At 42.7% G+C, this 27,726-nt stretch overlaps 1 protein-coding gene across 1 annotated transcript in view; it reads right to left on the reverse strand.

Moving 5' to 3' along the window:
* Positions 1–2,550: 2,550 nt before the first annotated feature.
* MTHFD1 (methylenetetrahydrofolate dehydrogenase, cyclohydrolase and formyltetrahydrofolate synthetase 1) overlaps positions 2,551–27,726 on the reverse strand; it is a 40,839-nt gene continuing 15,663 nt past the window's right edge. Inside the window, exons 9-28 of the mRNA XM_039733045.1 lie at positions 25,889–26,016; positions 25,153–25,250; positions 24,434–24,607; positions 23,789–23,925; positions 23,452–23,498; positions 21,016–21,123; positions 20,840–20,914; positions 18,987–19,089; positions 16,801–16,877; positions 15,691–15,831; positions 13,093–13,161; positions 12,440–12,551; positions 12,111–12,250; positions 11,649–11,690; positions 10,522–10,622; positions 9,653–9,830; positions 9,210–9,317; positions 7,856–8,008; positions 3,879–3,987; positions 2,551–3,697 (exon numbers count right to left, since the gene is read on the reverse strand). Coding sequence (XP_039588979.1) covers positions 3,898–3,987; positions 7,856–8,008; positions 9,210–9,317; positions 9,653–9,830; positions 10,522–10,622; positions 11,649–11,690; positions 12,111–12,250; positions 12,440–12,551; positions 13,093–13,161; positions 15,691–15,831; positions 16,801–16,877; positions 18,987–19,089; positions 20,840–20,914; positions 21,016–21,123; positions 23,452–23,498; positions 23,789–23,925; positions 24,434–24,607; positions 25,153–25,250; positions 25,889–26,016 — 2,081 coding nt within the window. The 3' untranslated portion in view covers positions 2,551–3,697; positions 3,879–3,897. The remainder of the gene's footprint in view (positions 3,698–3,878; positions 3,988–7,855; positions 8,009–9,209; positions 9,318–9,652; positions 9,831–10,521; positions 10,623–11,648; positions 11,691–12,110; positions 12,251–12,439; positions 12,552–13,092; positions 13,162–15,690; positions 15,832–16,800; positions 16,878–18,986; positions 19,090–20,839; positions 20,915–21,015; positions 21,124–23,451; positions 23,499–23,788; positions 23,926–24,433; positions 24,608–25,152; positions 25,251–25,888; positions 26,017–27,726) is intronic.

Here is a 27,726-nt window from a genome sequence, read left to right on the forward strand (position 1 = left end):
CCCCCCGGGCCGGCGGGGAGGGCGCTGCCGGCAGCCCCCCGCCCCCCGCCCCGGCCCGCACCTGCTCGCCGCCGCCTCCGTGCTCCGCGGGGAGAGCGTGCCTCGCTGCTCGGCGTGCCTTTGTCCCGGCGGGGCAGCGAGCTCCCGTCCCCTCCCGGGCTGTGCACAGAGCCGAAAGCCGCCAGCTTCTGCTCGAGGTGAAGGTTCTGGCAGCAATCGAGCTGCGGTTCGTAGTCGGGATGCCAGCTGTGAGGGAGCCCCGAGCGCTGGGGGGTTCCTGGCTTTCCGGGGAGGGAGGGCGCCCTGCTCTTGTTTTTTGTGTTTTTTGTGTCCCACCTGAAACCTTCACGGCTTTCAGCACTCGCTGATGGAGGTGCTGCAGGAGCTACACCTTTGGAGGTGGAGATGAGGACAGCCAGCTCTTGGCTTCAAACTAATCCATGCCCAAAACACCAGAGAAAAGTGCCTCTTTCATCGGAGCCTTTCTTCTCTCCAAAGCAGCTGAGATCTGACTTTAAAAAAAATCACAGTCTCCAGCTGTGATGATTGATGGGAGAGCCTCCAGAAAAAGGACTTCCCAGTGCAGCTGATGAACTACAGGAAACTGCAGTTGAGATGCCCGAACGTCCCCATTCATCTCCACGGGGAGCTGACGCCCACAAAGGCTTTACAGACATTAACTGCTTCACAGCGTGTTTGCACACGAGAAACTGAGCAAAGCAGCACTCTGAACTTGCAAGTGGCTTCCAGTGTAGGCCAGGCTTAGAAAAAACACACATGGCCTCCCCCCTCCTCAGCTTCTTCATGGGAAAAAAGGTACAAAATGGATTAGTTGGGCTGAAACGCCAGCCAGGAGGGCAGAAAAAGTGCATTGAGCATCACAAGGAATTGCCTTTTTAAAAGCTCCCCTCTGAGATGTGTTTGCTTGCATTCACTCAGGATAATAAACTTCATTTGGAAACAGCTTCTCTCCTGAGGTGGGTGGTGGGTTCTAATTATGATCCACTGCTTTATTAAAGCCAAGTGAGGCCCTTCAGTGCAAGGAGCTTTTCCCTCGTTGCAGCTGGAGGCAGGAGGGAGGGAAGCAGACAATGAGGATGGCTAATGTGAGGCTGGGGAATGTGGTGGTGTGATGGAGGCAAGCTGCCATGAATCCCCTTGGGAGCACTTGGCATGGAATCCAATTATTCCTGACGCTCCAGGGGCAGATGGCAGCACCAGTGGCTGTGGTGAAAGGGAAATAAAAGGTAAGCAAAGGATCAGGTCAGAAGTTGGGTAAGCTGGACAGAAGATCCTGGCCCAGCTGGATCCTGTTTTCTTTCTGTGGTGCTGCTGACATGCAACAAGTCAACCAAGCAACACCTTCTCCTCTTTCCTGCCCCCAGCACTACCTAAAACCATAAATCTGTGTTATTTCTTACAGGATGTGATGCAGTGCTCTCACAACAGCACAGCACGGGGGACGGATGGCCATAACACCAGCTAAGGACCAGGCCCACAAATAGCCCACAGAGAAGAAATTTGCACTTAATTAGTTTTTTCTCTAAGCAACAGGAGGAGAAGAAAACCACTGAGTACTTAGGAGAAATTAAGTGTCCTCTGTGTCCTATTTGATAGGACAAGACCCAGCTGGGACCCTTAGCTACAAAGGAGAGTATTAAAAAAATAACCTATTTATGTATCCATCCTGCAAGAGAAAAGAGAGGTTAGAAGTGCAGGTTAGAAAACATTCTCCATTGATCTCTGGAGATGCTTGGGGCTATTTTTTTGGCCCTTGTGCTTTGTTGTTGTGCAGCAAACCCTTGAACAGCTCGTGCCTGATCCGGCGCTGTGCCTCACTGCAGGAGGGGGACCAGCAACCCCTTGAACCATCTCTCTCAAGCACATGGCTATGATCTCATGCTAAACTAAAAGGAGGCTAATCTTAGCATAAATTTGCACTTATCCCATCTTTCATAAGCATGAAATGAAGGTGGAACACGGAGCACTTGCAGGAAAGCAGTGTAGCAGGGAAGATTAAATGTAGGAACTGACAGCAGACTTGGCAGCATCCGCTCTGGCACGCTGCTCCCAGGGAAGGCTGGGCCCAGGAGCTGCAGGTGAAGGGGCACCCTCAGCCAGGCTGGGCAGCAGTGGGGGAACCCCTCCTGACCCCCTGCAAGGGCAGGGAACCTGCTCTCCCGCCTGCCAGGAAATCCTTGGCTGGATAACATCAAAGGGAACATTTTAGGAGGCTGTGAATGCATCTCAAATGCTCTCATAACCATTTTAAGTGTTCTGTCTGCTTGTGTCACAACCAGGTAACTTTTATGTAATTATTCTCCCCTCCTGAATAACTGAAGAAATAGAGATCTTTCTTTCCATATATACACATATTCACACACAGTATCTGTGTACTACAAATGCTCCCCTACGTTGGTGCACACCTACATCCTGATCCTCCCAGTTCTCACCAAATTTGGAATGTTTTTAGATTCAGTTCTGATACAAGCAGATGGGCCTCATGACTTTTAATTCAGATATTCTGCAGTCAGATGCAAGTATCTCACATTCACAGAATAATTCAGGTAGTTTATTTCCTACAGACAACATACATCATCTAGGGAAGGAAACCAGATTAAAACACACACCCCCTGGTGCATTGCAGGCTACTTATTACTGCAATAATCACTCCTACTTGTCAATACAATGATTGCTGTTGTGTGTAGTTAATCACAGAAATAAATTCTAATTCAGTAATCTCAATGCATACATTAAAACCCAAAAAGCACTTGAAGTATTTGCCAGTTTATTTGTATTAGTTAAAAAATTGGCAGCAATGCTATCTCCATGTTACAAAATGATTTTTGGCTGCTAACAAAACCTGTTACAAATCACTTGATCACTGTTCACATTGTCTCTACTGATCAAAAAGGTACATTCAGAAACAAGGCCTGTCAGTGGTGTAACTGCACTTATGGCTGAGCAGGAAATGGTTCAAAGGACACATTTGGTAGAAGCCACAGATGTGGGCCAGAGACCCAGTCCCTCCAGATCTGCTACCCAGAGCTTTCCTTCCATTGTCAGAAGAACACAGCAGTCGCAGCTGGGCTCGGGCTGATGTGGCTCAGGTGCCTGCAGGGGTTAAGTCCCAGCAGAAAGCAGGGTGAGCACTTGTGGAGAGCACTGGGCAGCGAAGGGGATCCTCCCTGCTCCTCTGGAATGACACTGGAGCAGTGCCAGGGCACAGCAGGTTCTCCCGAGGTGTGAGAAGAGGGACAGAGGATTCCGCTTGGCACAGGGGAAACTGCAGCCAGCAAGACTTCTAAAGATAACAGATGCTGCAAAACCCCGATGGTTAAGACAATTAAAGTCCCAAGACTGTTTCAAACAGCTCCAGCTTTAGGATTTTTAATTATTAAAATCATGTCACTGAATCAAAAGAGGTCGTTAAACCCAAGCTTCTGTATTCTGCTTCAGCTACAATCATGAAGTGGGAGGTCTGTAGAGGAAGTTTGCTTTATATGCTCAGTGTCAACTAGCTTGGAAAACAGCAGTTTAAAAATTATTACAGATTAAAAGTTACTGGTTGATTCTTCAGCACTCCTCCTTCCACTCACTTCTTGCACTATATTCTCACTGATCTCTTGTTCTGACTTAATAAAAAAAATCAGAGCACAGTTCCATTTACATGACTCATCAGGTGTTCTTCTGGGAGCTAAAAACAAAAATAAAATTTAATTACTATTATATAGTACTGCAGGCAACTTTCAGGCTGAATTATAATAAAATGTCATTTGGAAACATATGGCATAATATAGGATTGGCTTAACTCCATTATCTCAAGATCTTTGGAAAAATAAAGCCCAAATACTGAAGGCCTTCAAGAAGGCACCAACCTTTGGTTAAACATTCCTTTCAGAAGAGCCCATTTACTTCTCCTGACACTGGGTCCAGGTCTATGTCATAGAAGCAGGGTCTTGTAGGAAGTCCTGGCATAGTGCTCATCTGGACAACAAGAGACAGAATGTTAAAGTGGCAGTGGCAGCATTTTGGGCACAAGATCCAACACTGAAGACTTGGATGGCAATAGCTGCCTGAACACCAACAGACCAGAGAATGATGGTCATGGACTGTTTTGAAGCACCCCATGAGAACCAGAAACTCCTGGCTCAGTAGACAGATATGAAATTTTTGCTTTTTGAGGATTTTCTGCAGCTGCAAGTAACTGAGCCCAAGATTTGACAAAGTACTTGGCTATGCAGCTGACCAGTTCACTGTTGGAGGAATGTTCATGGACTTTGCTGCGATGAGACAATTACTTCTGAAGTTTTCAGAGTACTAAAATGAAGATACAAATTTTAATACAACTTTGCCAGCTGTAAAGGTGCAGTTGATTACAATTCTTTGAGAATCTAGAACTAGACATGTTAAATAATTAGGAATAATTACTGGAACACACTCAGAAGGGCTGCTCAGAGGCAAAACTGAAGCTCACAGAGCAGCTGCCAGCACTACTGCCTCAGGCCAGTCCTCTGCACTTGTTCCACTGCTGAGTACCCAGTTTCAGGGATGCAGAACAAGGCTGGCAGGAACTACACCTGGCCTGATTTATCCTTGCAGCTGACAGCATTTCCCCTCCCCTAAGGCAGCATTTAGCCCAGCAGCACACACAGGCTGAACACAGACTCCACAAGGGTCCGTGACCATGTTTGGTACTTTGTGTCAGTGGTCATTAAGTGCTTTTATAAAAAGGAAGAACCTGAAAGGTCTCATTTTCTATCTGCATCACCCTGCCTCAGCTTTCACAGTCAGTATTGTTATGCCTGTCTCCATTAGATTAAACATCTCTTTGGCAACCTGGTATTTTCTCCCTGAGCAAGTATTTTGCACGCTAATCAAATTACCTCCCCATCTTCCTTTTGATGATAAGCTAAGCAGCAAGAAGGCAAAGCTCTGTTGGTGAGGTCTTTTCTGCAGTTCTCAAAACTGTTCAGGGAGCCTTTGGAGTCCCAGCCCATTTTCCTTAGCCATTTGTAAGTGCTAACACCAGTCCCACATGCATTGTACCACTGCAAGTCTTTCATGGATTATGCAAAGGTAAAAATCACTGAAGTCCCCTTTTTATAATGAATTCTGGGGCTGCATCAGCTTTTTATGAGAGCCACTGCTTTCCCAGACAGAGAAGGGGAGGGGTCACAGGCAGGACCCCCATTCTTTGTCTTTCTGCTCAGCTGTATAAACATTTTGCTCTCAAGAACATCTCAAGAAAGTATTGACAGGTTCCAAGTGCCCAGAGGGGTTTTCCTGTTCTCAGCTCCCAATCTCTGGCCACGAAGAGCAAGAAACTTCCTATTTATTTATGTACCACTGGAGAATCATGGAGCTTTGCAGATCTCCACCTCCAGATTCAGAGGGCCACAGCAGGAGCTCAGAGAGTGGCATTCAATAGAGTAGGAGGTGCTGCAAATGTGCCTGACTTCGCCATTTCTTGCACTTACTATTTTGAAATGAACAGTCAATTTTTCCTCCTTTCCTACCAGAGGGCAGCCCACAGTGGCTACTCTGCTATCTATTACTTCAAGGCAGTCTGCTTAAACCCCAAATTTCCATGCAATGCAGAATAATTTCCATCCAGGCCAATAATTTTCTGTACAATTGTCTACAATGCTTCATGCAGTTATTTTCAGAGCTGAAGGAATGAACTTTTTCTCATTTATCCTCCTCCCCTTTAATACCACATGTGCTCAAAAAGAACACAGGGCAATTTACACTATTTACTTACAAGAAAAACTTAGACCACCTGGGTATAATCAAATCCCTTGCAAGATTTCAAATAAAACTAATACCTTCCAAACATGTATTTGTTGCTCTTGTGCCATTTAGGATCTAAAAAAATAGAGCTGAATAACTGAGAGCTGTTTTCAATTCAGCAGCAGCACCAGAAAAGAAACCAAATCAGAGTCCAATGATTTATTACATTTAAATCTAGATAACCTTTGAAATTGTATTTCCTTTAAAATCTCACAGTATTTCATGGAGGTACAACAGTTTCAACTTTAAGCCAGAAAGGAAAATTCCAAAACTCAGAAGCTGAGAAAAAAATAAAAGCGTGATGTGCCTTTGTGATTAACTTCAGGTAACAAGAATAGGCACACACCAGTGATTAATTTCACCTAACATTCATCCTAAAAGCTTCTGCATAGAGCTACATATTTGTTGCATTTTCAGCTCACAGTTCAATGGCTGCTGCCTAAAATTTATTCTGAGGCTAACACATCCCCTGCTGAATGGGTTTAAAATAGTGATCTGATTCAAAATGCCTCAGATTATTTCTCCAAAGGACATCCATTCCCTGGGTTTTAGACACCACAGAAGAGTGATCACGTCCCAGCCAGAAGACTTATTGTTAACTCTGGCAGAATTAACACCATGATTTGCTACACAGCCAAGAAAACATTAGGAAATGGGTACAGGAGCAGAAAGGAAAAAGTCCAACTCCATAGAAACTGAAGACATCAGAAAAACAGCCAAAATGTTAGTTTTAATGTCTGAAAACATCTCTCTCTTGTTTACTCATTAATGCAGTGTACCCTTTCCTTCTCCAATGCTTATGGAATAAATAATAAAATAAATCATTGTTTGGACTAAATCTTGGCTTGCAAAAAATGCCATTTATAACAGGAACAGGCATGCTATCTTTCATTTTATCCCAAAACACACATTAGTCTTTAGAACATGGATGAGCCACACTTCAATCAGGATGTGATTACCTTATTTATGCTGGATAATCTGGAAACCTTAACTATTTAAAAAAAACAACCTAAGAATTAAAAGAAAAAGGCAGCCAATATTTGGCTCTAGCTAGCATTTGAAGAAAGAGAAGATCCAACTCTTAAATCAGCAAACTTCATCACTGAGTCATGCACCCCAATGCTTCTGAAACTTTATTATTACAAACATGTTGTCATGAAGACCTCAGAAAAAGGTTCAGGGCTAGTAAACATGAAAAAGAGCTGCTTGCTCCAACTGCCTCATGCCCTACGGTAATCCAACTAGTTACTCAACACTTGCCCAGAAGACATTCCCCAGGTAAGATTTCCAGAGGATCCTTTCATCCTAGCGCTGCTTCTATGCATGCAAACCTGAATGTGGGTTCATTTTGCAGATAGCTCCTCTTTCTGCCAGGCAATTCATAACAAAGCTGTTCCAGGATCCTGTTTCCATTGTTGCTACGCTCTCCCCTCTCAGCTGACATTATGCCAATCATATCAAAGAACAGAAACTAAAAACTCAAGGGCGCAGTGAAATGAGTTGTTGGAATTGTTGCAGGCTGAACAGCAAACAGATGGTCAGCAAAACCATGAGAACCAAAGAGGAGGGGAGCCTGATAAATGATTGATAGCAGAGCTCAGCTTTGCTTTGGAGGGGTCTCATCCAGAGACATCTGCTCTGTAAGCTCAGGAGGGGTTGCCTTGCTCTGCCCTGATCCACAGCTGTACACAGAGGTCACCTGCAAAGTGCTTCACCAGGAATGGAAAGTCACAACAGCAACCAGTGGGCCAAGGATTTCTCCCTCCACCAGCCTGCTGTTCCTACAACTCACAAACTACAGAGCTCACCCTTTTCTCAAAATTGAGGAAAAGAGAGATGTGGGCCCTGAGAAATACAGCAGGGGCTTGCTAATTATTCAAATGTCAAATGGTCTATTTCAGCCTCCCTCTTCCCCCTGAGAAAAACCATCTGATACACTGGACTGTTATTTCTAAACACCAACTGTAAATGACAAGGACTCTCCTGACTGAAGACACTGAACAGTAAGTGACTCCTGGAATGCACATGAGGTTGTTTTCCTCACCCCACAGCCACCACATACCGTTCCCACCAGTGGGTACAAGAACCCAGCCCCAACGCTGGCCCGAATGTCTCGGATTGGCAGAACAAAACCTGTAGGTGCTCCTTTTTGTTCAGGGTCATGAGACAATGACAAGTGAGTTTTAGCCATGCAGATTGGCAGGTTTCCAAATCCCTGGGAAAAAAGAAAGAAAATGAATGACATAAGTGGAAAAACCAGTAATTTTTCCAGTATAAAAGCTAATTGCTCTATTGTGCCACTCTCTGTAGACATCAGGCATTTTATTCCCCAACAAGTGCTTCATCCACAGCCTGTCAGATCCACTGATCATTCTACATCCCCACTCCTTCTCTATCAAATTCTCTCCCCACCCCCCATTAAGTACTAAAGAAAGAACCACCATGTCCCTTGGCACATCTAGCTGAGGAAGAGATTAATGTCACGGAAGTGCTGGATATACAACCTTGACAGCCAACTTACTTCCTACTCTCTTCCCAAAATGTTGAACAGCTCAGAGTTAAAGTTTTGCTCAGATGAAGTCAATTAATTAGAAGTGTTTGATCAATACAATTGCAGGTTGTGAGGAAGTGGCAATTGCATGCCTTTGGGATTTTGATGGACATGTAAAGAAATATATAAGAAGCACAAAAGTGAGAAGCTCTATATGCCAGTAGTAAATGGACTGCAAAAGGAAAATTGGTTACAGCACCCTGCAGCCAATGAATTGCCAGTCCTCATACTGCTTTCCTCTTCAAAGACTTTCAAAAATGCAGAAGCAGGTAAATTCACAATAATGTCACACTAGAGAAGAGCAAAAGCAACACAGCAACCAGAAAACACTGAATTCAACAACCAGATGGCAGGTTCAAAACTTAAAAAACTTTCCACATTAAGTCTTGTAAAACCCACAGAACTTCTTTCCCCAAAATAATTGTGACTGAGAAAAATCCACATGGAATCAAAAACTGATTAGTAGAACTTGATCTCAATGGAACACAATGGAAAAATAATCAGAGACTATTTAAAACCAGCATAATGAGTTGTAATTCCCTAATTCTCTAAATGCTGAAAGACTGGAGAGTATAGTAGGGAAAGATCACTACATCCTGCTACCCCTTCTCCCCAAAACTATTACAGATGGGTAGCAGGAGGTACTGGGCCACATGAGTGAGTTCTGTCTTCTTCACTAGAAGACAAAGCCAGTTTCTCTTTTCCCACATCCTTTTCTTCCTCTGCCATAGCAGCATTTAATGGTTTCTGGATAAGGACACCATTTGAGTGAGGATTCCCTTCAAACACAGCTTGAACACCCCTCATTAGTATGATAATTTTGAATGAAAAGCACCACTGCTACCAGGTGATGTGGAAAACTCACCTGCTTGGTGTACAGGGCAACTTTCTCCTGTGCTTCTGGAAGCAGCTCAATGTCTCTTGCCCCATAGACCTGCTGGGCAATAAGCCTGATCTTGTCTACAATAGGTAGCTAGAAAAACAAAAAAGGCAGGCAAGTCAGCATGGCCAATCACAAAGACCTGCAGCATGTTGCGAAGTGCTCTTCTATAGACATAAGGCTTAATTCCATCTGCTATAGAACAAAATACAGAGTAATTTGAGAGTTTTCAAAACATGTTTCAATATTTCAACGGGTAGCCAAAACAGTAAGAACTGACTAACTAGGTCTCTGAAACTGGTGGAATCAATGTTTCAATTCTAACATCATGTTTCTTCTCAGTTTCTCAGGCAGCCTTTTAGCCCTGCACAAATTAGTGAAACCAACTGATATAAACAAAGCATCTCTGTAACAGTGCAAGTTCCTACCTCCACATTATAGAGGAACCTGAAGTTGTTAGGTGCCTGGGATGCTCTCTGAACAGCTCGGGCCAGGGCCAGGGCTCCTTTCCCTCCCTCTGCCCAGTGAGTGCACTCCACAGCATCGAACGCTCCTGCCTCCTTTGCATGTTGTACTACAAGGGCCAGCTCAGCCTTTGTGTCTGTCCTGCAAGGAGAAAGTTTGCATGTTTGTACCAGAATGCACACACAGGAAATGCATGTTCATTCCTGGCAAGATCCAAAACGCGTCCAAAGAAATCACAGCTACCAGAAAGCTGCTCAGGGGTTATCCACCACAGCCTCCTCCTTGGCTGGCATCGGCTTTAACAGCACAGCTCAAAGGACTTCTGCTGCACAAAAAGACCACACAGTGGTGGTTTGCTGTGCAGTACAACATGCAGAGCTCAAATAATGCATCTTCCAACAATGCAAAACTATGGCCTTCCAGTATCTCTGAAGGGAGCCTACAAAGAGAGCTGGAGAAGAACTTCTTACAAGAGCACGTAGTGACAGGAACAAGGGGAATGGTTTCAAACTGACAGAGTAGGTTTAGATTGGATACCAGGAGAAAATTCTTTACTGTGAGGGTACTGAAACAGGTTGCCCAAGTACTGAAAGTGTTCAAGGCCAGGCTGGATGGGGCTCTGAGCAGCCTTGTCTCATGAAAGGTATCTTTACTCATGGCAGGGGAGTGGAAATGGATGATCTCTAAGGTTCTTTCCAACCCAGACCATCCTCTGTTTTATGACTCTATGGAAATGCTGCCAACAACACACCGACAGTACTGAGAGCAGGAGTTTGTGTTAAACACAGTATGAGATGTTACACCTGCACCACCCCCAGCCCAGCTCACTCACTTGAAAGCATTGACAGCCACGACCACCGGGACACCGAACATCCGCGCGTTCTGGATTTGCTTGTTGAGGTTGCTGCAGCCTTTTGCCACCAGCTGAAGATTCTGCACAGAAGCAGCAAACAGGAAGCAATTTTATCAGGGGCAGGGAAACTATTTTCCCAAACCCACTAAATCAGAAGCTAACGGTAAAAATGTCAAAATGGGAATGAAACCACAAAGGCAAATCCCCAGTGCTGCTTTTGGAACAACCCACACCACTGCAAGCTCTTGGACAGGAGACAGGAAAGAGAGTGACTGTTTCTAATGATCACTGGTTTCAGCTCCCAAGTCAAGGTAAGAGAAACCATTTTTTATCACCTTCTTTTATGCTTAAAAAGTTAATGCCTGTTTTCATTAACTCCCCACAGAAAAGCCTCAGTTTCCTCTCTGACACATTTCTCTTCATATATTAACTATCACCAGCAGTGAATTTCATGAAATCCATTTGAAGTCTGCGGCAACAGCTTTCAGTTTACATATATTTACATTTTGCAGCATCAGAGACTATTCCTGGAAATTCAGACATTTCATCCCTTCCCATGCAAAGGATAATATATACAGAAGCTCCATGTGTGAAAGAGCTGCAGGAATGTAGAGAGCCTGATCAATTATCCAAAGGGTACACAACCATTCAAGGCATAAGGATGGAAGGTGAGACTTTAGTTCACTTTCCTCGCTTGCAAACGAGGGGGAATAAAAACAAAATCTGCTGCTAAGAACAGAGTAATTGGAGAGGCACTCTGGATATTTTCAGAGACAACATTTCAGCTCAGCAATTACTCCACACTGAGAGGGTTGGGGAAACAGAGTAGATACTACTATGAAAAATTGAGCACACAGACAACTGCATGAGTTAAGTAGTAAAAAAAGGCCCTGAACAGTGGCTAGGTCAAGGACAATAAATGTTTGAAAGAGCAGAGCCAAATTAACACAATTTAATAAAAAAAAAGAACAATACATCTTGTATGAAGAAGCCTTTCTGTGGCAGCTAAGTAAGAGATACACCAGTAATCCAGGCATGCAGTGCACGACACCATCATATCATGACCACAGTTAGCTTGTCCAGTGTCACAACAGCTTAAAGATTACCTCTTCTGTGTATTCCTTTGGCAAAGGTACCCCAGCAGTGACCTGTGGCAAAAGGGAAAGAAATGGAGTCCCATAAGACTTTTATCTATGACAGCAATCCCCACCTGATTCTTTTTAAACAGTATCAAGATATAACACTCTACTCCATGCGGATCCTTTTCATTTCTAAGAAAAAAATAAAAGGAATTAAAAGAGGCTGCATGATAAAATACATGACTCACTCTGGAAGTGTTACAAGAGGCCCAGCATGCAGGCACTTCACTAGGGCAATAAAACAAGTAGGTATGAACCCGTAACATACTACAATGAAACTGCTGACAAACAGGGAAATATCAACTCCTTTTACAACTCTGAATTTCAAGACAACTTCAAGTTTATCAAGTGCTACAAGGCTTTAAGTGACTGGAACAGAACAACAGGAACAGCCCCTCAGACTTACTGAAAACCTTCCCCAGTACTTACTGCAGGTCCTCCCCCATGCATTTTCAGAGCTCGGACAGTAGCAACCAACACCACCACATGAGGCCGGAGTCCAGAATAGCGGCACTTAATGTTGAAGAATTTCTCCATGCCTATGTCTGCACCAAATCCTGCTTCTGTAACTAGAGTAGGAAAAAAAAAGAAGTTTGTGAAAGATTTCTGGGTGGAGAAATCATACTCTGATTATATAAATCAGAAACTTCTTCCAACAAAAAAAAAAATTATAAAAGCCCAAAGACAGTCCTGATAAAAAAGGCAAATCCCTCCAAATCAAAAAGCAAACAAAAACACCTCACACTCCACTCACTTACCAACAAAGCCATCTTTACCCACAAGCTTCAATGCTATTTTGTCTGCCAGCACAGAGGAATTCCCATGTGCAATGTTGGCAAAAGGTCCAGCATGAACAAACACTGGTGTTCCCTAGAACAAGGGGGATGCAGGAGAGAGAGAAAGAGGAAATCAGAAAGCGCAATTTTGCAAATATGCAGCATGTCAGGAGCTAAGTACTGTGGTCTCTGAAAGTAAAGAAAAACACTTTTAGAAGACAGATCTTAAAGCCTTCTGATCAGACATTTGTTATCAGCAATAAGGACTACAGGGCAAACAGGATTATTATAATCTCCACAAGTGGAGGTATAAATCCGCTTAGGAAAAGGATGGCTGAATCCCAGCAACTCTTTGTCATTCTCCTTCATCCACACCATTTAAATTCCCAAAACACTTCTTGACATTAAAGACAACAGACCAAAGACACAGCAAATTTTATTGCATTTGCTCAGGGTCATCCCACATGCCAGTGGCAGACCCAGAAGGAACCCAGCCCTCTTCCTAGCCCTGAGCACAGAACTACAGTAAACCCCCAACTCTGAGCTGAGCAGAGCCACACTGATTGTGATGAATTAACTAAATCAGTTGCTCTAAGTGTCTTCTCAGAGCCAAGAACCAAAAAACCTGTGCTCACCTCTAGTGTCTGCATGAGGTTTGGTTTAACAGTATCTTTCATCAAGACAGCCAGAGCTCCAGTCACTCCCTAAAAGAAAGAAGGACAATCAGTTTCCAGATGTACCAAGACCATGAGATGGTTCCTGTGCAGTGTAAAGGCTCTGATTTTGTCCTCGAGGGCTTTTGGTACAGAACCAGAAGTTGGTCAACAGAACTAACTCCAGTCAGGGCAAAGCAGAAAAATGACCTTTACATTCCTGTAAGAGCTGTGATTTCTGGTGGGAGCAGCCTCTTAGTTGTGACCTTGCTGGGCCATCACTTTATAGCAAAGGCATAAAGAACAATTAATTCATGTTTCAATGCTATGGCAAGGTTAGCAGGTAAGGGCAGCAAGGGAGTAACCTCTCAGTAAGCATGGTTTACTGCAGCCCATTCAGCAGCAGAAAACAATATTCTTAGATTTTGTAGGTCCATTTATCCTGGATTTTTCTTCCTTCTTTTCAGCAACTTGGTCTACATACTGACCTTAAAATGTCACAACAACCTGCTATATCCTGCTCAAGTCTCTTGTGCAGAAATAACTTTTAAAGTGAACCTCTGTGCAGATGAGAACAACCAGGCTGACGTGAAAGGCAAACATCAGAGCCCAATTTTCCTCCCAGGTGCAGCCACGTACCCTGCTGAATTCTGCTTTCTGTGCAACAAAAGCTTATGACTTCATCCCCATGTGCTTTGGGAAAAGAAGATGTGGGTTTGGTCATTTTTTGTGACTGACAGTCCAGTGGAAACCAAACCAGCTGTTATTCAGCACTTGAAAAAGTAATGAAAATTGCTGTCATGTCCTGAGCCAAATGTTCACAGCAGTTATGAAAACCTTGACCCACAATCTCTTTTTCTTCCCTTTCAATTTCAACTGAATTGCAGCACTCAAAGATATGAAAGCCTATGTCTAAGACATTCACTGCTTTGTTTCATTAGTTTCAATCTTGCCACGTGAAAGCTCATTTAACATTTAATGGATAAGATTTAAACTTCACTCATCTCCACAATAATGGAAACTGCAGAGCAAGATTTCCATGGCGACATTTCAGACCCGTGTCACTCAGCGCACTTCAACACATCCCATCTCTAAAAACCTCTAGTCAGTTTTTGATTCCAAGTTCCTTCCCAGATTTTCTTTGCACTTCCTGGTAGCACACTCATGACATTGGTTGCACCACAGCTGCAGGACCCAGCCTGGTCTCTGCAATCACATTTCTGCCTGCGTGAGGAGTGGGTAACATCTCCTAATAACAGGAGCCACTGGCTGCCATCAAGTGCAAACATAACAGACAAGGGAACCTGTTGGATGTCTGATACCATCCTCCATTCTGCAATTGGAATGGACAGAATTAAATGGAATTAGATTTTTTTTAAATGAAAAAAAAAAATTTTGATATTAAAGACTTCTATCACCTGGACTACAGAAAAGACAAAGAAACTCCCAAGCATCATCTGCCTACATGGCTGATGGGCAGTAAGAAACACTCCTGTTTTCCAGAAAAAGGGCTTAACTCAGTTACTTAAGTTAAACTGGCAGCATGCTAGGTGTAGGAATTAAAATCTCAAAGCTGCCTACAGAACTTTGGCACACGCGCTCTCTCATCCCCAACAAATGTCTCACATAGGGATTTACAGATAAATTGTTCCAGCCAGGCACTCTTCCTGCAAGGCCAGAGTCAGGCCATCAATCTACTGTTTCTTAGCCTTATGCTGGGAGGAAGTAAAACAAATAAACAACACTTCCACATCCTCCCAGAACATAAGGAAACAACCTGCAGTAAGACAGCAAGAGCTGGGTAAGCCTTAATGCCCTGTCCCACCCAGCTGGAAACACAGGTCAGGAAGAAGTGCCTGGGACACAGGGCATTGCCCTGGCACCATGCTCAAGCACCATTTGGGAAAATGCTATTTGAGGCATTCCACAGACCTGCCAAGAACTAACAATTATTGGAGGGAGAGCTGCAAAACAGTGCTGCAGCTTGCAACTGCTGCTTTACACACTGGTAACAGGCATCACCAGCACTAAGACATTCAGCATTTCATGAAGGGAAATTAAACATTTGTGTCCCTCATCCAAGGCTGCCTTACAGAGAACACAGACTTTTTGCAAATGCTTTGGTTTTTATAGCATTCACAGACTCCCAGAAGAAGATATCTCATTGTCTGTAATTGAATTTGCAAACGCTTTGCTCCTGCTCAATGTTTTCCTCACTCCAGGGAGCCTAAGAAACAGGATGGCCAGCAGGATGCATTTTGAGTTCTTCTGATCCATAACATGCTTTTTATGCAGAAGCCACCATCTACTTCCCCTGTAACTCCTATGGTGCCAGTTGCAACTTGACACACAGCACATCCCACAGGACCCTCATCCCTGCCCACACACACCCTCTCTAAATAAGGTGTGAAGGTGCCACACTGAAGGAAAATAACCTTCATTAACTGTAGGAGCCAGGATTTTATCTTTACTCTTCTATATGCTAATTTTATTTTTTTTCCATACAACTGCCTCTCTGCTTTTTAATCCAAGGACTTTCACAAATAATAGGAAAAAGCATTTAATAGCAATGACTCTTACAAGGTCATCTGCTGTAACTGGTTGTCCTTTTTTGCTGGAAGCTACCACCATTCTGCCAAATCTCTTTTTCATATCATCCAACCCATCAGCCAGGGCCAGGACTGCCATGATTTCACTGCTCACCGTGATGTCAAACTGAGCCTGCAAGAGATGAATGAAGGACATGAACTCATTAAGATTCCCTCCCAGCAATTCTTGCCTCTGTTCAATTCTTGAAACAAGGCAAATCATCACCATTGTAATAAAGAAAAGAACGAAAAAATACAGACATAGAATATGCAAGAAATCCAAAGCATTTCTCTCAGAAGACTTCATTTCATTTGGCCATTTTGAACTGAATTTTTCCCCTGCAAAATTAAACAAAACCTACTCATTCTGTTGCTATTACGTGTCTCTCCTGGCACGAACATTAGTGATTCATTTAAGAACACGTAACACTAACAAATTATATTTTTGAAGACTGAGCTTACTAACTCATCTGGTAATTGCTAAACAATACAGTAAAAGACAAAAAGCCCACCAGCAATAAAAAACAGATTCTATAGGAAATGTAGGGTAAAATTAATCTGACATAATGCAGACACTTCCATCTTAGGGGAGCTAAGCACCCTAAGGACATTTGAAGTCAAAAGAAAGAGGCTTTTCCGAGCACAATTAATTTGAAGTATAAATTTGACAGTTACTTAAGGGATGAGGGGAGTCACAGCCCAATTGCCTCTTTTACTCTATTGATTAGACAATGAATCTAGACAAGCTCAGATTCTGTGTCTAGTTTTGGCCAGATAAACCCCATCCAAAAAACCTGCAGTAGTGAAGACAAACCACTGTTGTGACCAGCTTTACAAAGGGCACTCGTGTACCACTGTTATGCCACAGACATCCCACTTTGGGAAGCAAATATTCAGGAGACAACAGGGAAGGAGGGAAGAAACAATTTAAAATTAAACACAGCACTGTTAGCAAATTTAACTGCTCAGTTGAGAAGACTTTCTGCTTTCTCTTTAACAAGATAATGGTCAAAGATGAAAATAGCTGGAGTTACAGAAACTTCCTTCAGGAACATCTTTTTCAAAGTACTTTCTAAAACATGTGAGGAAAGGGAACAATTACCGTCCGTGTGAAGCCTTTCTCTGTTGCAGACTGTCCAATAGTGATTTTCCTAAGGAATCTGTCATTTGTATCCAGTACTGCAAGGAATGCAGAGAGGTAAGATGTCACATTGCCAGGTCATAAATGCACATCTTTGCCCTGTGACAAACACCCAGCCAGGTCACCAATAAAGAGAAGATGGCAGTTTGAGAAACCATCCTCTCCTAAGGAATGGCAAGTGCTTTACAACGTGATTCTTACACAAAAACTGCAATGAAATTAAGAAATCCAGAGATACACCAGGGCCTGCACTGCATTCAGAGGGAGTCTGCATCCCTTTGTGTGCACATTAACCACCAGACCAAAGCTTCTGAAAAGCAGAACTGATCATATTATTCCAATTGATTTTTCACCATCATTAACCAATATGAATCCAGGAAATTACTGCAGTCAAAAAGAAATAAAATTAACACTTTATAAGTAAAGTGATAAAGTGGTCAGATACTATTATTCAGTAAGAATTGTTTCATACAGCTCCATTAAGTCAAATTACCTTGGAAACAAAAACTATGAAACACTGGCTTAAATTTGCTGTTTCCTTCTATGTGCTTGAAATATTCCAAGTGTTTTATGAAGTATTTCCCATGAGGCAGACTACTTTAGTCTCATTACAGGTTATGAAGCAAATTCTGGAGAATACATTTCGTACTGTATTTTAAAAGAAAGATGAAAAAGCAATACACTTGGAGCCTAACTCAGAAAAAAAGTCCACTTTGAAAATTCTTTTGATAGTGAAATATTAAATCTGCCAGACCAGAGAATGATTCTACTTTCAACTATCCTAACTATCCTTAAAAACTTCTAAAAAAATCTGGTCTTCATTTGCTGTCAGTCCCCGACAGAGAAAGTGGGCAGATTAAAACTGAATTTAATTCCAGAGCAGAACCCTCTCCTTACTCACAGAGCAGTAAGGTAAAAAGGCTGCTGGCTACAATTGCCAAATTCAACTCTCTCAGCGACTGACAAATCCAGAAACACAAACTGTCACCCATTACCAAACTCTTAATGTTTGTGAATTCAGAGAAGATTCAAAGCCCCTGTGTCAGACCCCTCAGATATGGGATCCTAGCTGCAGGCAACTATCCCACCAAACTTAAGGAGGGAGGACCCAGCTCTGCCCCTTCCCATTTTCCCAGGAAACACAGTTTCAGCTGTAACTGCAAATGTCTCTTTTGACAAGTTTTCTTTCATTTAATGTCTCTAGTACCTCCCTGCCATGTTATGGTGGCCGGGTCAATGTCCAGTCTCACAAATGCATTTACTTCTTCCGAACTGATAATATTATTCCAATTGATTTTTCACCATCATTAACCAATATGAATCCAGGAAATTACTGCAGTCAAAAAGAAATAAAATTAACACTTTATAAGTAAAGTGATAAAGTGGTCAGATACTATCATTCAGTGAGAATTGTTTCATACAGCTCCATTAAGTCAAATTACCTTGGAAACAAAAACTATGAAACACTGGCTTAAATTTGCTGTTTCCTTCTATATGCTTGAAATATTCCAAGTGTTTTATGAAGTATTTCCCATGAGGCAGACTACTTTAGTCTCATTACAGGTTATGAAGCAAATTCTGGAGAATACATTTCGTACTGTATTTTAAAAGAAAGATGAAAAAGCAATACACTTGGAGCCTAACTCAGAAAAAAAGTCCACTTTGAAAATTCTTTTGATAGTGAAATATTAAATCTGCCAGACCAGAGAATGATTCTACTTTCAACTATCCTTAAAAACCTCTAAAAAAATCTGGTCTTCATTTGCTGTCAGTCCCCGACAGAGAAAGTGGGCAGATTAAAACTGAATTTAATTCCAGAGCAGAACCCTCTCCTTACTCACAGAGCAGTAAGGTAAAAAGGCTGCTGGCTACAATTGCCAAATTCAACTCTCTTAGCGACTGACAAATCCAGAAACACAAACTGTCACCCATTACCAAACTCTTAATGTTTGTGAATTCAGAGAAGATTCAAAGCCCCTGTGTCAGACCCCTCAGATATGGGATCCTAGCTGCAGGCAACTATCCCACCAAACTTAAGGAGGGAGGACCCAGCTCTGCCCTTTCCCATTTTCCCAGGAAACACAGTTTCAGCTGTAACTGCAAATGTCTCTTTTGACAAGTTTTCTTTCATTTAATGTCTCTAGTACCTCTCTGCCATGTTATGGTGGCCGGGTCAATGTCCAGTCTCACAAATGCATTTACTTCTTCCTTTGTCAAAGCCATAGGATCAGTTTTGTTAATGCCCAGTTTCTGTGGGAAGACAAATAAGAGGTAGAAAATATTCACAGAAATGAACCTTTTACTGCAGCATTGAGGTTTTGGCAGCAGCATCTGCATATTCAGAAATAAGGAGGGGCTGCCTTTTTGGGTCCCTTTCTTCCAAACCCCACAACAACATAAGATGATCCATATCCGCATATACTGGACAGAGCTTGCTACTGTCCAGCTTGGAAAGGGCAAGGCAGACAATCAGGGCAGGTTGTCACCAAGCTTTGTGCAAGGCACCTACAGAAAGATAAGAGACAGCTCTGCACTTCCTTCCATGCCTTGCTCTCATCATTAGCCTCACATGCTTACATCCATTTCTCATTAGTTTGCCTGGGGTCACTGCACACAGCCACACGTATTTAAAGCCACTGCTTTCAGCATGCTGGTTAAAGCTGCACAAAGGAGGAATTAAACAATTCAGTCACAAGGCTGTCAGCATCCCAGAAAGCTGATCGTGAACACACTGAGAGGATGGGCAGCTTGCCAAGTTGCTTAATTGAGAGAAGAATTATCTCAAGAAGCCTGATAGAAGCACAGGCTTAGGCATGAGGGAAATGATACAGTTGATTTATGAACGAGTGAGGTTTTTTTAATTAACCAGACAGTCAAGTCATATTTTTCTCCTGAAGAACAGCAGGGAAGAAGAAAGTCTGTTCTTTTCCTCTTCAAGCATATCATTTAGAAAAGGAAATAAACAACAACAATGACAGAGATACCATCTTTCTGGAGTATTAGCATTCTGTTCACATCTTGACATTTAATAACCAGAAGAGTGGTTAGGATAGAGTTCCCTCAGCAGTCCAGCAGGAACACCAAGCAGTATGACATCATTTCTTGCTCAGCAATGGAAACAAACCACACCTTCTCTAATGGTTTAAGACATTATAGCCAATTAATATATCAGTTTTACCTTCCCAAGTAGTCTGACTATTGCTCCTGACTTCCAAATGGGCAACTGATCCAGCCTGAATACTCTACAAAACAGGCTTGTACCTTGAAGGAGCTCAGCAGGGCTCAGTCTGTCCTCCTAGTTGCAAGGTTCAAGCCCAGTGCAAAACTATTCATCTGCTAATCCTCATTTCTGCAGAAGCCAATGTGAACTTGCACATGCCCTTAAGTTTTGAGGATCAGAGGAGCTGTGGGCTGCTCAGGGACTGGCATTCAGTGAAAGGCTACTTATCTAACCAGGAATTCTTTTTTTTTTTTTTTTCAGAGGAGAAATTTGCAATGTAGGGAACAGGTGGTTTTTTTCATTTTTCTTTGTTTTCTCAATCTGGGTAAGACAAAGAAAATTCTGTATGTTCTCTTTTTGCTGAATTTTGTGAATTGGGTTTTTTGGTGCTGCATTATCCACACAGCTGTCACATGGGAACCACTCATCTCTAGCTGTAACTGTGTGTTAGGTACAGAGACTGATTCTGGTCTGTTCTTAAACTGCATTAAGGACACTGAACTGACACCACTAATAAAGGACACTAACCTCTACTTCTTCCCATTGTGTTAATCATAGAGTATTTGACACAGTTATAGCAATGATTCTTCCCCTTGGGGCTGCATCTGTTTTCTGTGCTCTATGAAGGGTTACCACACTTCAGCACACTTTGTGTGAAAAACAAATGCCAGCAGAATGATCCAAGGGGGAACACAGGGGTTTCTGTAACGTAGCTCTGCCTACCTAAAGGATAAGTCAATGGAACAGAACCAGAAACCAATGAGAAAGCAGCGAGCTCACCTGTAGCCTTCGGATCTGAATGTCTGAGAACTTCCTGACACCATTGACAGATGGCACCAAACGGCTGTAGAGAGCCTTGCAAAATGAAACAAGCAGTTAATCAGCACTGCTGGCACATCCAGAACAGCCTGGCCAAAGTGGGCTGGGACCAAACACAAGGTAAGGAAGGACTGTACCTGGTCAGACTGAGTCAGCTCGTGGAACATGCGCGCGTCAATGGCGGCAGCGACCAGGTTGTTGGCCGCAGTGATGGCATGGATGTCACCAGTGAGGTGAAGGTTAAACTAGAGGACACAAAACATATCAGTTACCTCATCCTGCTGCAATTTTCATTTATTCCAACTCACCGTAGACAGATGGAAAGAGGAGTATTAATAGTAATGTTAAAGTGGGTGAGGGTGGAGGGGGAGAGATTGCTCAGTGCAGTATGCAGAAGAAAGAATTTCTCTAAAACATAAAAATGCCTCCCCCACATAGAAGAGAGGAAAGAATTTCTCTAAAACATAAAAATGCCTCCCCCACATTCATGTCATTTTACGAACTTCTAAAACAAAGCTCCCAAATAAAAAGTTGTTTGTTTTTTTCTTTTCTCCTCCACCAGAACAGTTCTCACAAGCTGCTTTGGCACTTAAAAGACCCGACTTCAACACACTCTGTATTCTGCATTATTCCTCCTTCACCTTCCTAGTGACCCCCTCATTTGCACAGCAGGTTTCACACATACATCAGCTGAAGTGGCTGCTGCTCCCACAAGGGAGTCTGAGCTAAACTGGAACTAGCAACCTTGTGCAGCACTAGCAGTGGAGCTCTGTGGTTGCAGAGAGCTCTGCTTAAGGTAACCACCCAAACACAATCACAGGCAGAGCTTGTAGACCACGTACTACACAGTGACACTGCTAGTAGTTTTCTTAGTTCTATCTCATTAAAACATAGTTTGAGTGGGTTTGCCTACGTGAGTTATCTGGCTGCACTGCACTATCTTGTAGCTGTGAAGCTGGTGAAGGATCTAGATTGGGTATGAGAGAAAATTTCTTTGTGAAAAGGGTTGTCAAGCACAGGAACAGGCTCCCCAGGGAAGTGGTGGGGGCACCATCCCTGGAGGTATTTCAGAAACATGCAGTGGCACTTGGGGACACACTTTAGTGGTGGGCTTGGCAGTGCTGGAGGAATGGTTTGACTTGGTGATCTTAAAGGTCTTTTTCAACCTCAATGATCCTATGATTATGGCAGGTGAGTAAATAGTGTGGTTAAAACAATCCCCTTCCTCTCTAGCAAAGCAGCAAAGAAAGAAGATGAAAAGGGGATATTAGAAAAGGTGATATGACAGAATACCTTACAACACCATTTTATTGAAGCCTTGTTACTATCGTCTCAAAACCCACAAAGCTAAAAAGAATGCAGCTAGTCACACACCAATTATAAATCCTAATTAGTAAATGCTAATTGTTGTTCATTCTGCATACATGCAACAAGAAGCAATTATTATTATCTTTGTTTTGCAGTATGAACATAAGTTTTTTACTTATTATTTTTTCATAGGATGAAAACTGCATGCAAAATTATTAAATGATGTATCAAGATCATTATTTTAACTAGTGACTCCAGATACTTTAAATTTTACCAGACGTGCATTGACTAAAACACCCCCACAAAACTATGCGTATTTGTACCACGTGGGTCATACTTAAAGAAAGTAATTCCAGCTAGTTTGGCTTCTAGTGTGCCTGTTTCCCACTGCAGCACACAGTCAGGTATTTTGGCTTGTCTTACTAACACTCCCAAAGAGGAGGAGGTTATTTTTCCTGTCACATCTATTCTTCACACATGCTCTTGGCACGTGACTGAATCAATATTCTGCCTCCTGAACATCTTTATCTTTTATGGACTTGCTGCATCAATTAGAACAAACAGCCCTTTTGATCGTTTCTACTTTTCTTCCTGAAATTGTCCTGTGTCAATCTACAATGCATGAGACAAAGGCAGAGTTCTAGAGGCAATTACTCTGAGAGCTGAGAGAGGCACGAGAGCACATGCTACACGTGCTTTTTAATTCCCTGCCTCCAAACACAGAATTTTACTTGTTGCCAAGTCACACCAGAAATATGCTCCAGTGCCAGCCCCCCACAGGCTGAGGTCTTGGCATTGCTGATTCCCAAATTCCCTTTTCCCAATTCCTGTTAGTAATCTAAAACACAAGTACACCAAAATAGCTCACGGAAAGAGTCGGTGGCCACCACAGCCGACAGAACTATGCAATATTCTTCCAAAATGCATTAAGCCATTATCATCTTCATTTCAGCACTGGGAAAATGAGGCACAGCATGTACTTTGCTCCAGGGTACACAGCAATTCAAGGCAGAAAAGGAGAGGGAAGAGCAGAACTGGGAATTCCTAGCTCTATGAAGTTCCCTAACCATAAAGGTACACTTCTGAAACAACACAAGGATGGTTGCTTGCTAAAAAAAAAAACAAGCTTTGCTGAAACCAAGCACCCAGTTCTTTCAAGTGCTACACTAGGTCATAAACTCATATATTTTCTAAGTTATCTGACTGCAGTATCTCTTCAGGGTCTGTGAGCTGTGAGGGCAATGAGGCTTTGTATAAAGAATTACCTCTTCCATTGGGACAACTTGACAATAGCCACCACCTGCAGCTCCACCTGCAGAGAGACAACAGTCAGACCACACCAATCCAGGTGTCTCCAGCCCAGAGTGCTATTACATCTGTTTGCTTAATGGCTCCAAGAGGGCAGCTACCACTGAGCTGCTGAGTTTAAGTCCCAACACAGTACCTTGAAGACAAAACTGAAGAACTTACCCAAAGCTCTTTTTTCTTAAAATAAATGCACTTGTAACTAGAAATAATGTGAAACTACAGTGCAGAAGAATAGTATTTCTGAATTCCATCTTTGTCCATTTAGGCTAACTGCAAGCAACAAAACAATCATACCTTTTATGCCAAAAGTTGGCCCCTGCGAAGGCTGCCGAACACAGGCAAAGACATTCTGGTGAAGGTGTGCTCCTAAGGCTTGGACAAGGCCAACAGTGGTGGTGCTCTTCCCCTCTCCCAGAGGAGTGGGAGTTATTCTGCAGCCACAAAGCAGAAAAGACACAATTACACCTTTGCAGTGGGTGAGAATCAAATCCCAGGGATAAAACAGTCACCCAGTGATTGCAGTTAATGAGAATTCAAATTCTGAACTGGCTCATACTTCAGCTAATCTTCATCAATTCAAAACTGGAAAGAGATTGGCAAATCATCACATAACTGCTGACAACCTTCCTCTGAAACAATTTGCTGGTTCCTACTGAAGGCAGGCTACTAGACCTGGAGAAGTCTGGCTAGGAATCAGTCTACCCTTCATAACCCTGACCAAAACAATTCATCCGCTGGAGAGAAATCTTAAGCTACATTCCCACTGTTTGCCACAAGTGATCCATCTACTTCCCAAACAACTACATTTTCACAGTGTGATTAACTAAAACCCTGAGCACCTCAACCAGTCACCCCACCAAAAGACAATTCAACAACAAGCCATCCTAATAAAATTTCTTTTCATCTTGTAAGTGACGTCTCAGCTCAGGAAGCACCTACCCAGTAACAACGACGTATTTGCCATCTGGCTGGTTCTGCAGACGTTTCAGCACTGAGAGCTGAACCTTGGCTTTAGTTTGGCCATAGAGCTCCACCTCATCAGGGAAAAGGCCAACTTCTTTTGCAACTTGATCAATGGGCTTGGGCATGCAGGACTTGGAGATTTCAATATCACTTAAAGAAAAAGAGCAAGATGAGTTTATAAGTCAGACTTCTACAAATTCCCTGCTTCTGTAGGGAATAAACTACAAACACCTAATCTATATTTTACAAGTCAATCTTTAAATCCCCCTAGTTAAATGAATCAATCCCACAAGTATCAGGTACATTACAACAGACACAGCGTTGCCTTTTTAAAAATAAAAAAAAGGGCAAACCCAAAACAAACAACAACCCCTCTCCTCAACCTCCCCATTCTCCCAAATGCCTTTTGTAGGCAATGTGTTATGATCCCATATGGTATTTTGCATATTTTCAGCTGCTCCTTGGGGACTTGACACCAGCAACTCCTATTTGAAGATGCTAGGGTTTTGACATGGCAGACTGAAAATTTTTCAAGATACAAGTTTTTCACTATTTCCTGAATCAGCCACCATCTAGCTGGCCTGAAGTGTGTGAAAGTCCAAGAAGACTACACTTAAGGAGACATCACAGCAACACTGCAGCTTAGCTCTGCTTCCTCAGGAAGACCTTAGAATGCCTTAATTTGAAAGCATTACCTTGGAACAGGCACCTTTAGGGTAAGCTGGTTGTATTGAATGGTCCATTTTCCAGGCTGGAACTTCTCCAGAAAACGCTGTGCACTCTCCACAGTGCTCTAAAACAAGCAAGTGAATGCATTAAAGCAACCATCATTGCATGAACTGCATTGGTCAACAAAGAGACCAGAAAGGTTTGCCCTTTCCATCTGTCTCAGTCTGAGATTAAACCAAAGTGCATTTATTAAAGCATCTGCTAATAATCCAAAATGAGATTCTGCTTGCTTTTTTCTTCAAAAGTAAAGAATCCCACCACATCTATCTCTCTACTGATCTGACAGTGAGCTGGATTTTTTTGGGTGTTCTGTGCCAGCAGGGCTTCTTAAGCAAAGCATGGAAATAGAGAGAGATGGTTTACACTGTTACTCTCCTTTTTATCCAATCATCCTAAGGATAGTTTCAGAACTAGGACAGGACAGACCCATTTTTTATGGTTTTGAGCAACCACGCTCAAAAACCCCTAAAAAACCTCCCAAAACTAACTGACCAACCAGAAACCTCTGTTCTAACATTTCCTTGAAGTCCATCTTCTTCCTCAGTTAACTGAATCCAAATTGTCTGGACTAGAAGCTGGAAATCCTAACTAGATTTTTCAAGAGCAAGAAGGGAGCACCAGCTGCTTTGGCAGTGTGCTGATGGTCAGCAGCAACACCCCCCAAAGTAAACACAGAGGAGATGACCACAGTCTGCTCAGTACCTGCATTAACATGGCCACAGTCATAGGTCCAACACCACCAGGAACTGGGGTGATGAAAGAAGCTTTTTCCTTTGCTGAATTGTATGCCACATCTCCCACAACTCTTTTCCCACTGGCCTTTGTGCTGTCTGGGGATTTAAAGAGAAAAGTAGGTTACAAATCACATTTCAGCACAGCAGAGGAGACAGCACTGACTGAAGCAGAAGTCTTTAATTCTGCTGGAGCAAACAAAATATAAGCTGAGTACCCAAGAAGCTGCAAAGAAAGATAAAACAGCTAAGACAACATCACAAGATGAAGCTTCATCATACTTCACTTGCAGAGTGTCAACAGCTCATGCAACACATCCTCCCATTAAGCACCATTTATCCTCAGCCAGACAGATCTCCCTTTCCTGGAGGATGCAAGTCTTTTCTCAGTGGCTCATTGCCCACGGGGCAGTTTGAATGAGATATAAACCAACAGACATGAAGAGGTGAGAGATTAAACATGGCTGACTTGTTCCAAACCCCCAGATTTACATTTATTCTGTTCCATTTTGGAGGGCATCTGGGCCTTAGTATTGAATACAATCACCTGCTTTTACAGAAACTGAAGGCAGGAAGTGCTGAGCTTTTCAGTTATCACTGCTAGTTTAATGATGGACCAGTAAATATGGCAGTTAGCAGAGATCAGTTTTGTCAAAACAAACTTCACAGGTGCCTTAAGAAAGATTATCCTACTGAAGCTTTCTCTCAGGCAATGTATTTTGCTATATCCTGCTGCACTATATGACCTGACAATTCAGAAACAGACACAGTCCTTTTTTCCAGTGGTGACCTTTAAACTCACTCATAAAGAGAGGAAGAGACAAAGTGAATTAGTAAACTAGCACAGTTATCTAAGGAAGTCACTGATTACAGCACATAAAACCAGAAAATTTAAGTTGCTCCTGGAATGGCAGATCCTCACTTCAGATAAAGGACTCTAGAAAGCTTCCAACCAGTGTGAATATCTGAAAATAGATTCTAATGTTGAAATATTATATTGCATACAATAAGTGTGTATGTGAACAGAACACAATCACTAACTTTCATATACATCTGGTGAGGGGGAGGGAGTGGAAGAGAAACCAAACTCCCCAACAGCAGATTATGTTAAAACCAAAGAGAACAAAAGCCAACGTTATTTTTTAGCTGCATTGTTACTGACAATTAGCAGCTTGGATGCTTTCCTGTGTGTTTTAAGCAACACTGCTTCTCCCTGAAGCTCAAAGCCTGAACAACATCACAGCTGGTAACCAGTGTTTCTGCAGCCACTGTCAGTTTGCTGCCTCAACTGCACACCAGCCTGGCCTTCCCCCCTAGAGACCAATTTAATTAAGGCTGCAAACAGTAAATAATGTAATTTTATTTTCTTCCAAGGATGCCAAGCAGGCTCATCAGCCATCCTAGCCAGGAAGGCTCTCCCAAGAATGAGGAAAACAAGCTGGCACTCCAAACTGCCTCATCTGTTCCACAGACACAGAGATGAGCACACGCCAAACAATCCCCCAGTCCCTGCTTCTGCACCTCACACCAGGCACTGCTGAGCACAGCCTAGGAGCTATTCAATTACCTGCACAATATTCTTTTGAAAGAAAGCTCACACACAATACTTGCCATCTCTCCCCATAATTTCACCTTTTCAATATTCATCATCCCACTCTTAAAAAATACAAACTAGTTACAGGGAGTATCAGTGACACTATAACCATGCTGCAAAAAAGCTGCTCTCAGATTCCACTCTCATGGCTCCTTGCTAGCAAGGGCTGCAAAATCCCACAGCGGGCAACTTGGAGCAGAGGTGCTTCCTCCATC

Source organism: Passer montanus, unplaced genomic scaffold, assembly GCF_014805655.1.
Source record: "Passer montanus isolate IOZ18808 unplaced genomic scaffold, ASM1480565v1 scaffold82, whole genome shotgun sequence".
Lineage (NCBI taxonomy): Eukaryota > Metazoa > Chordata > Aves > Passeriformes > Passeridae > Passer > Passer montanus.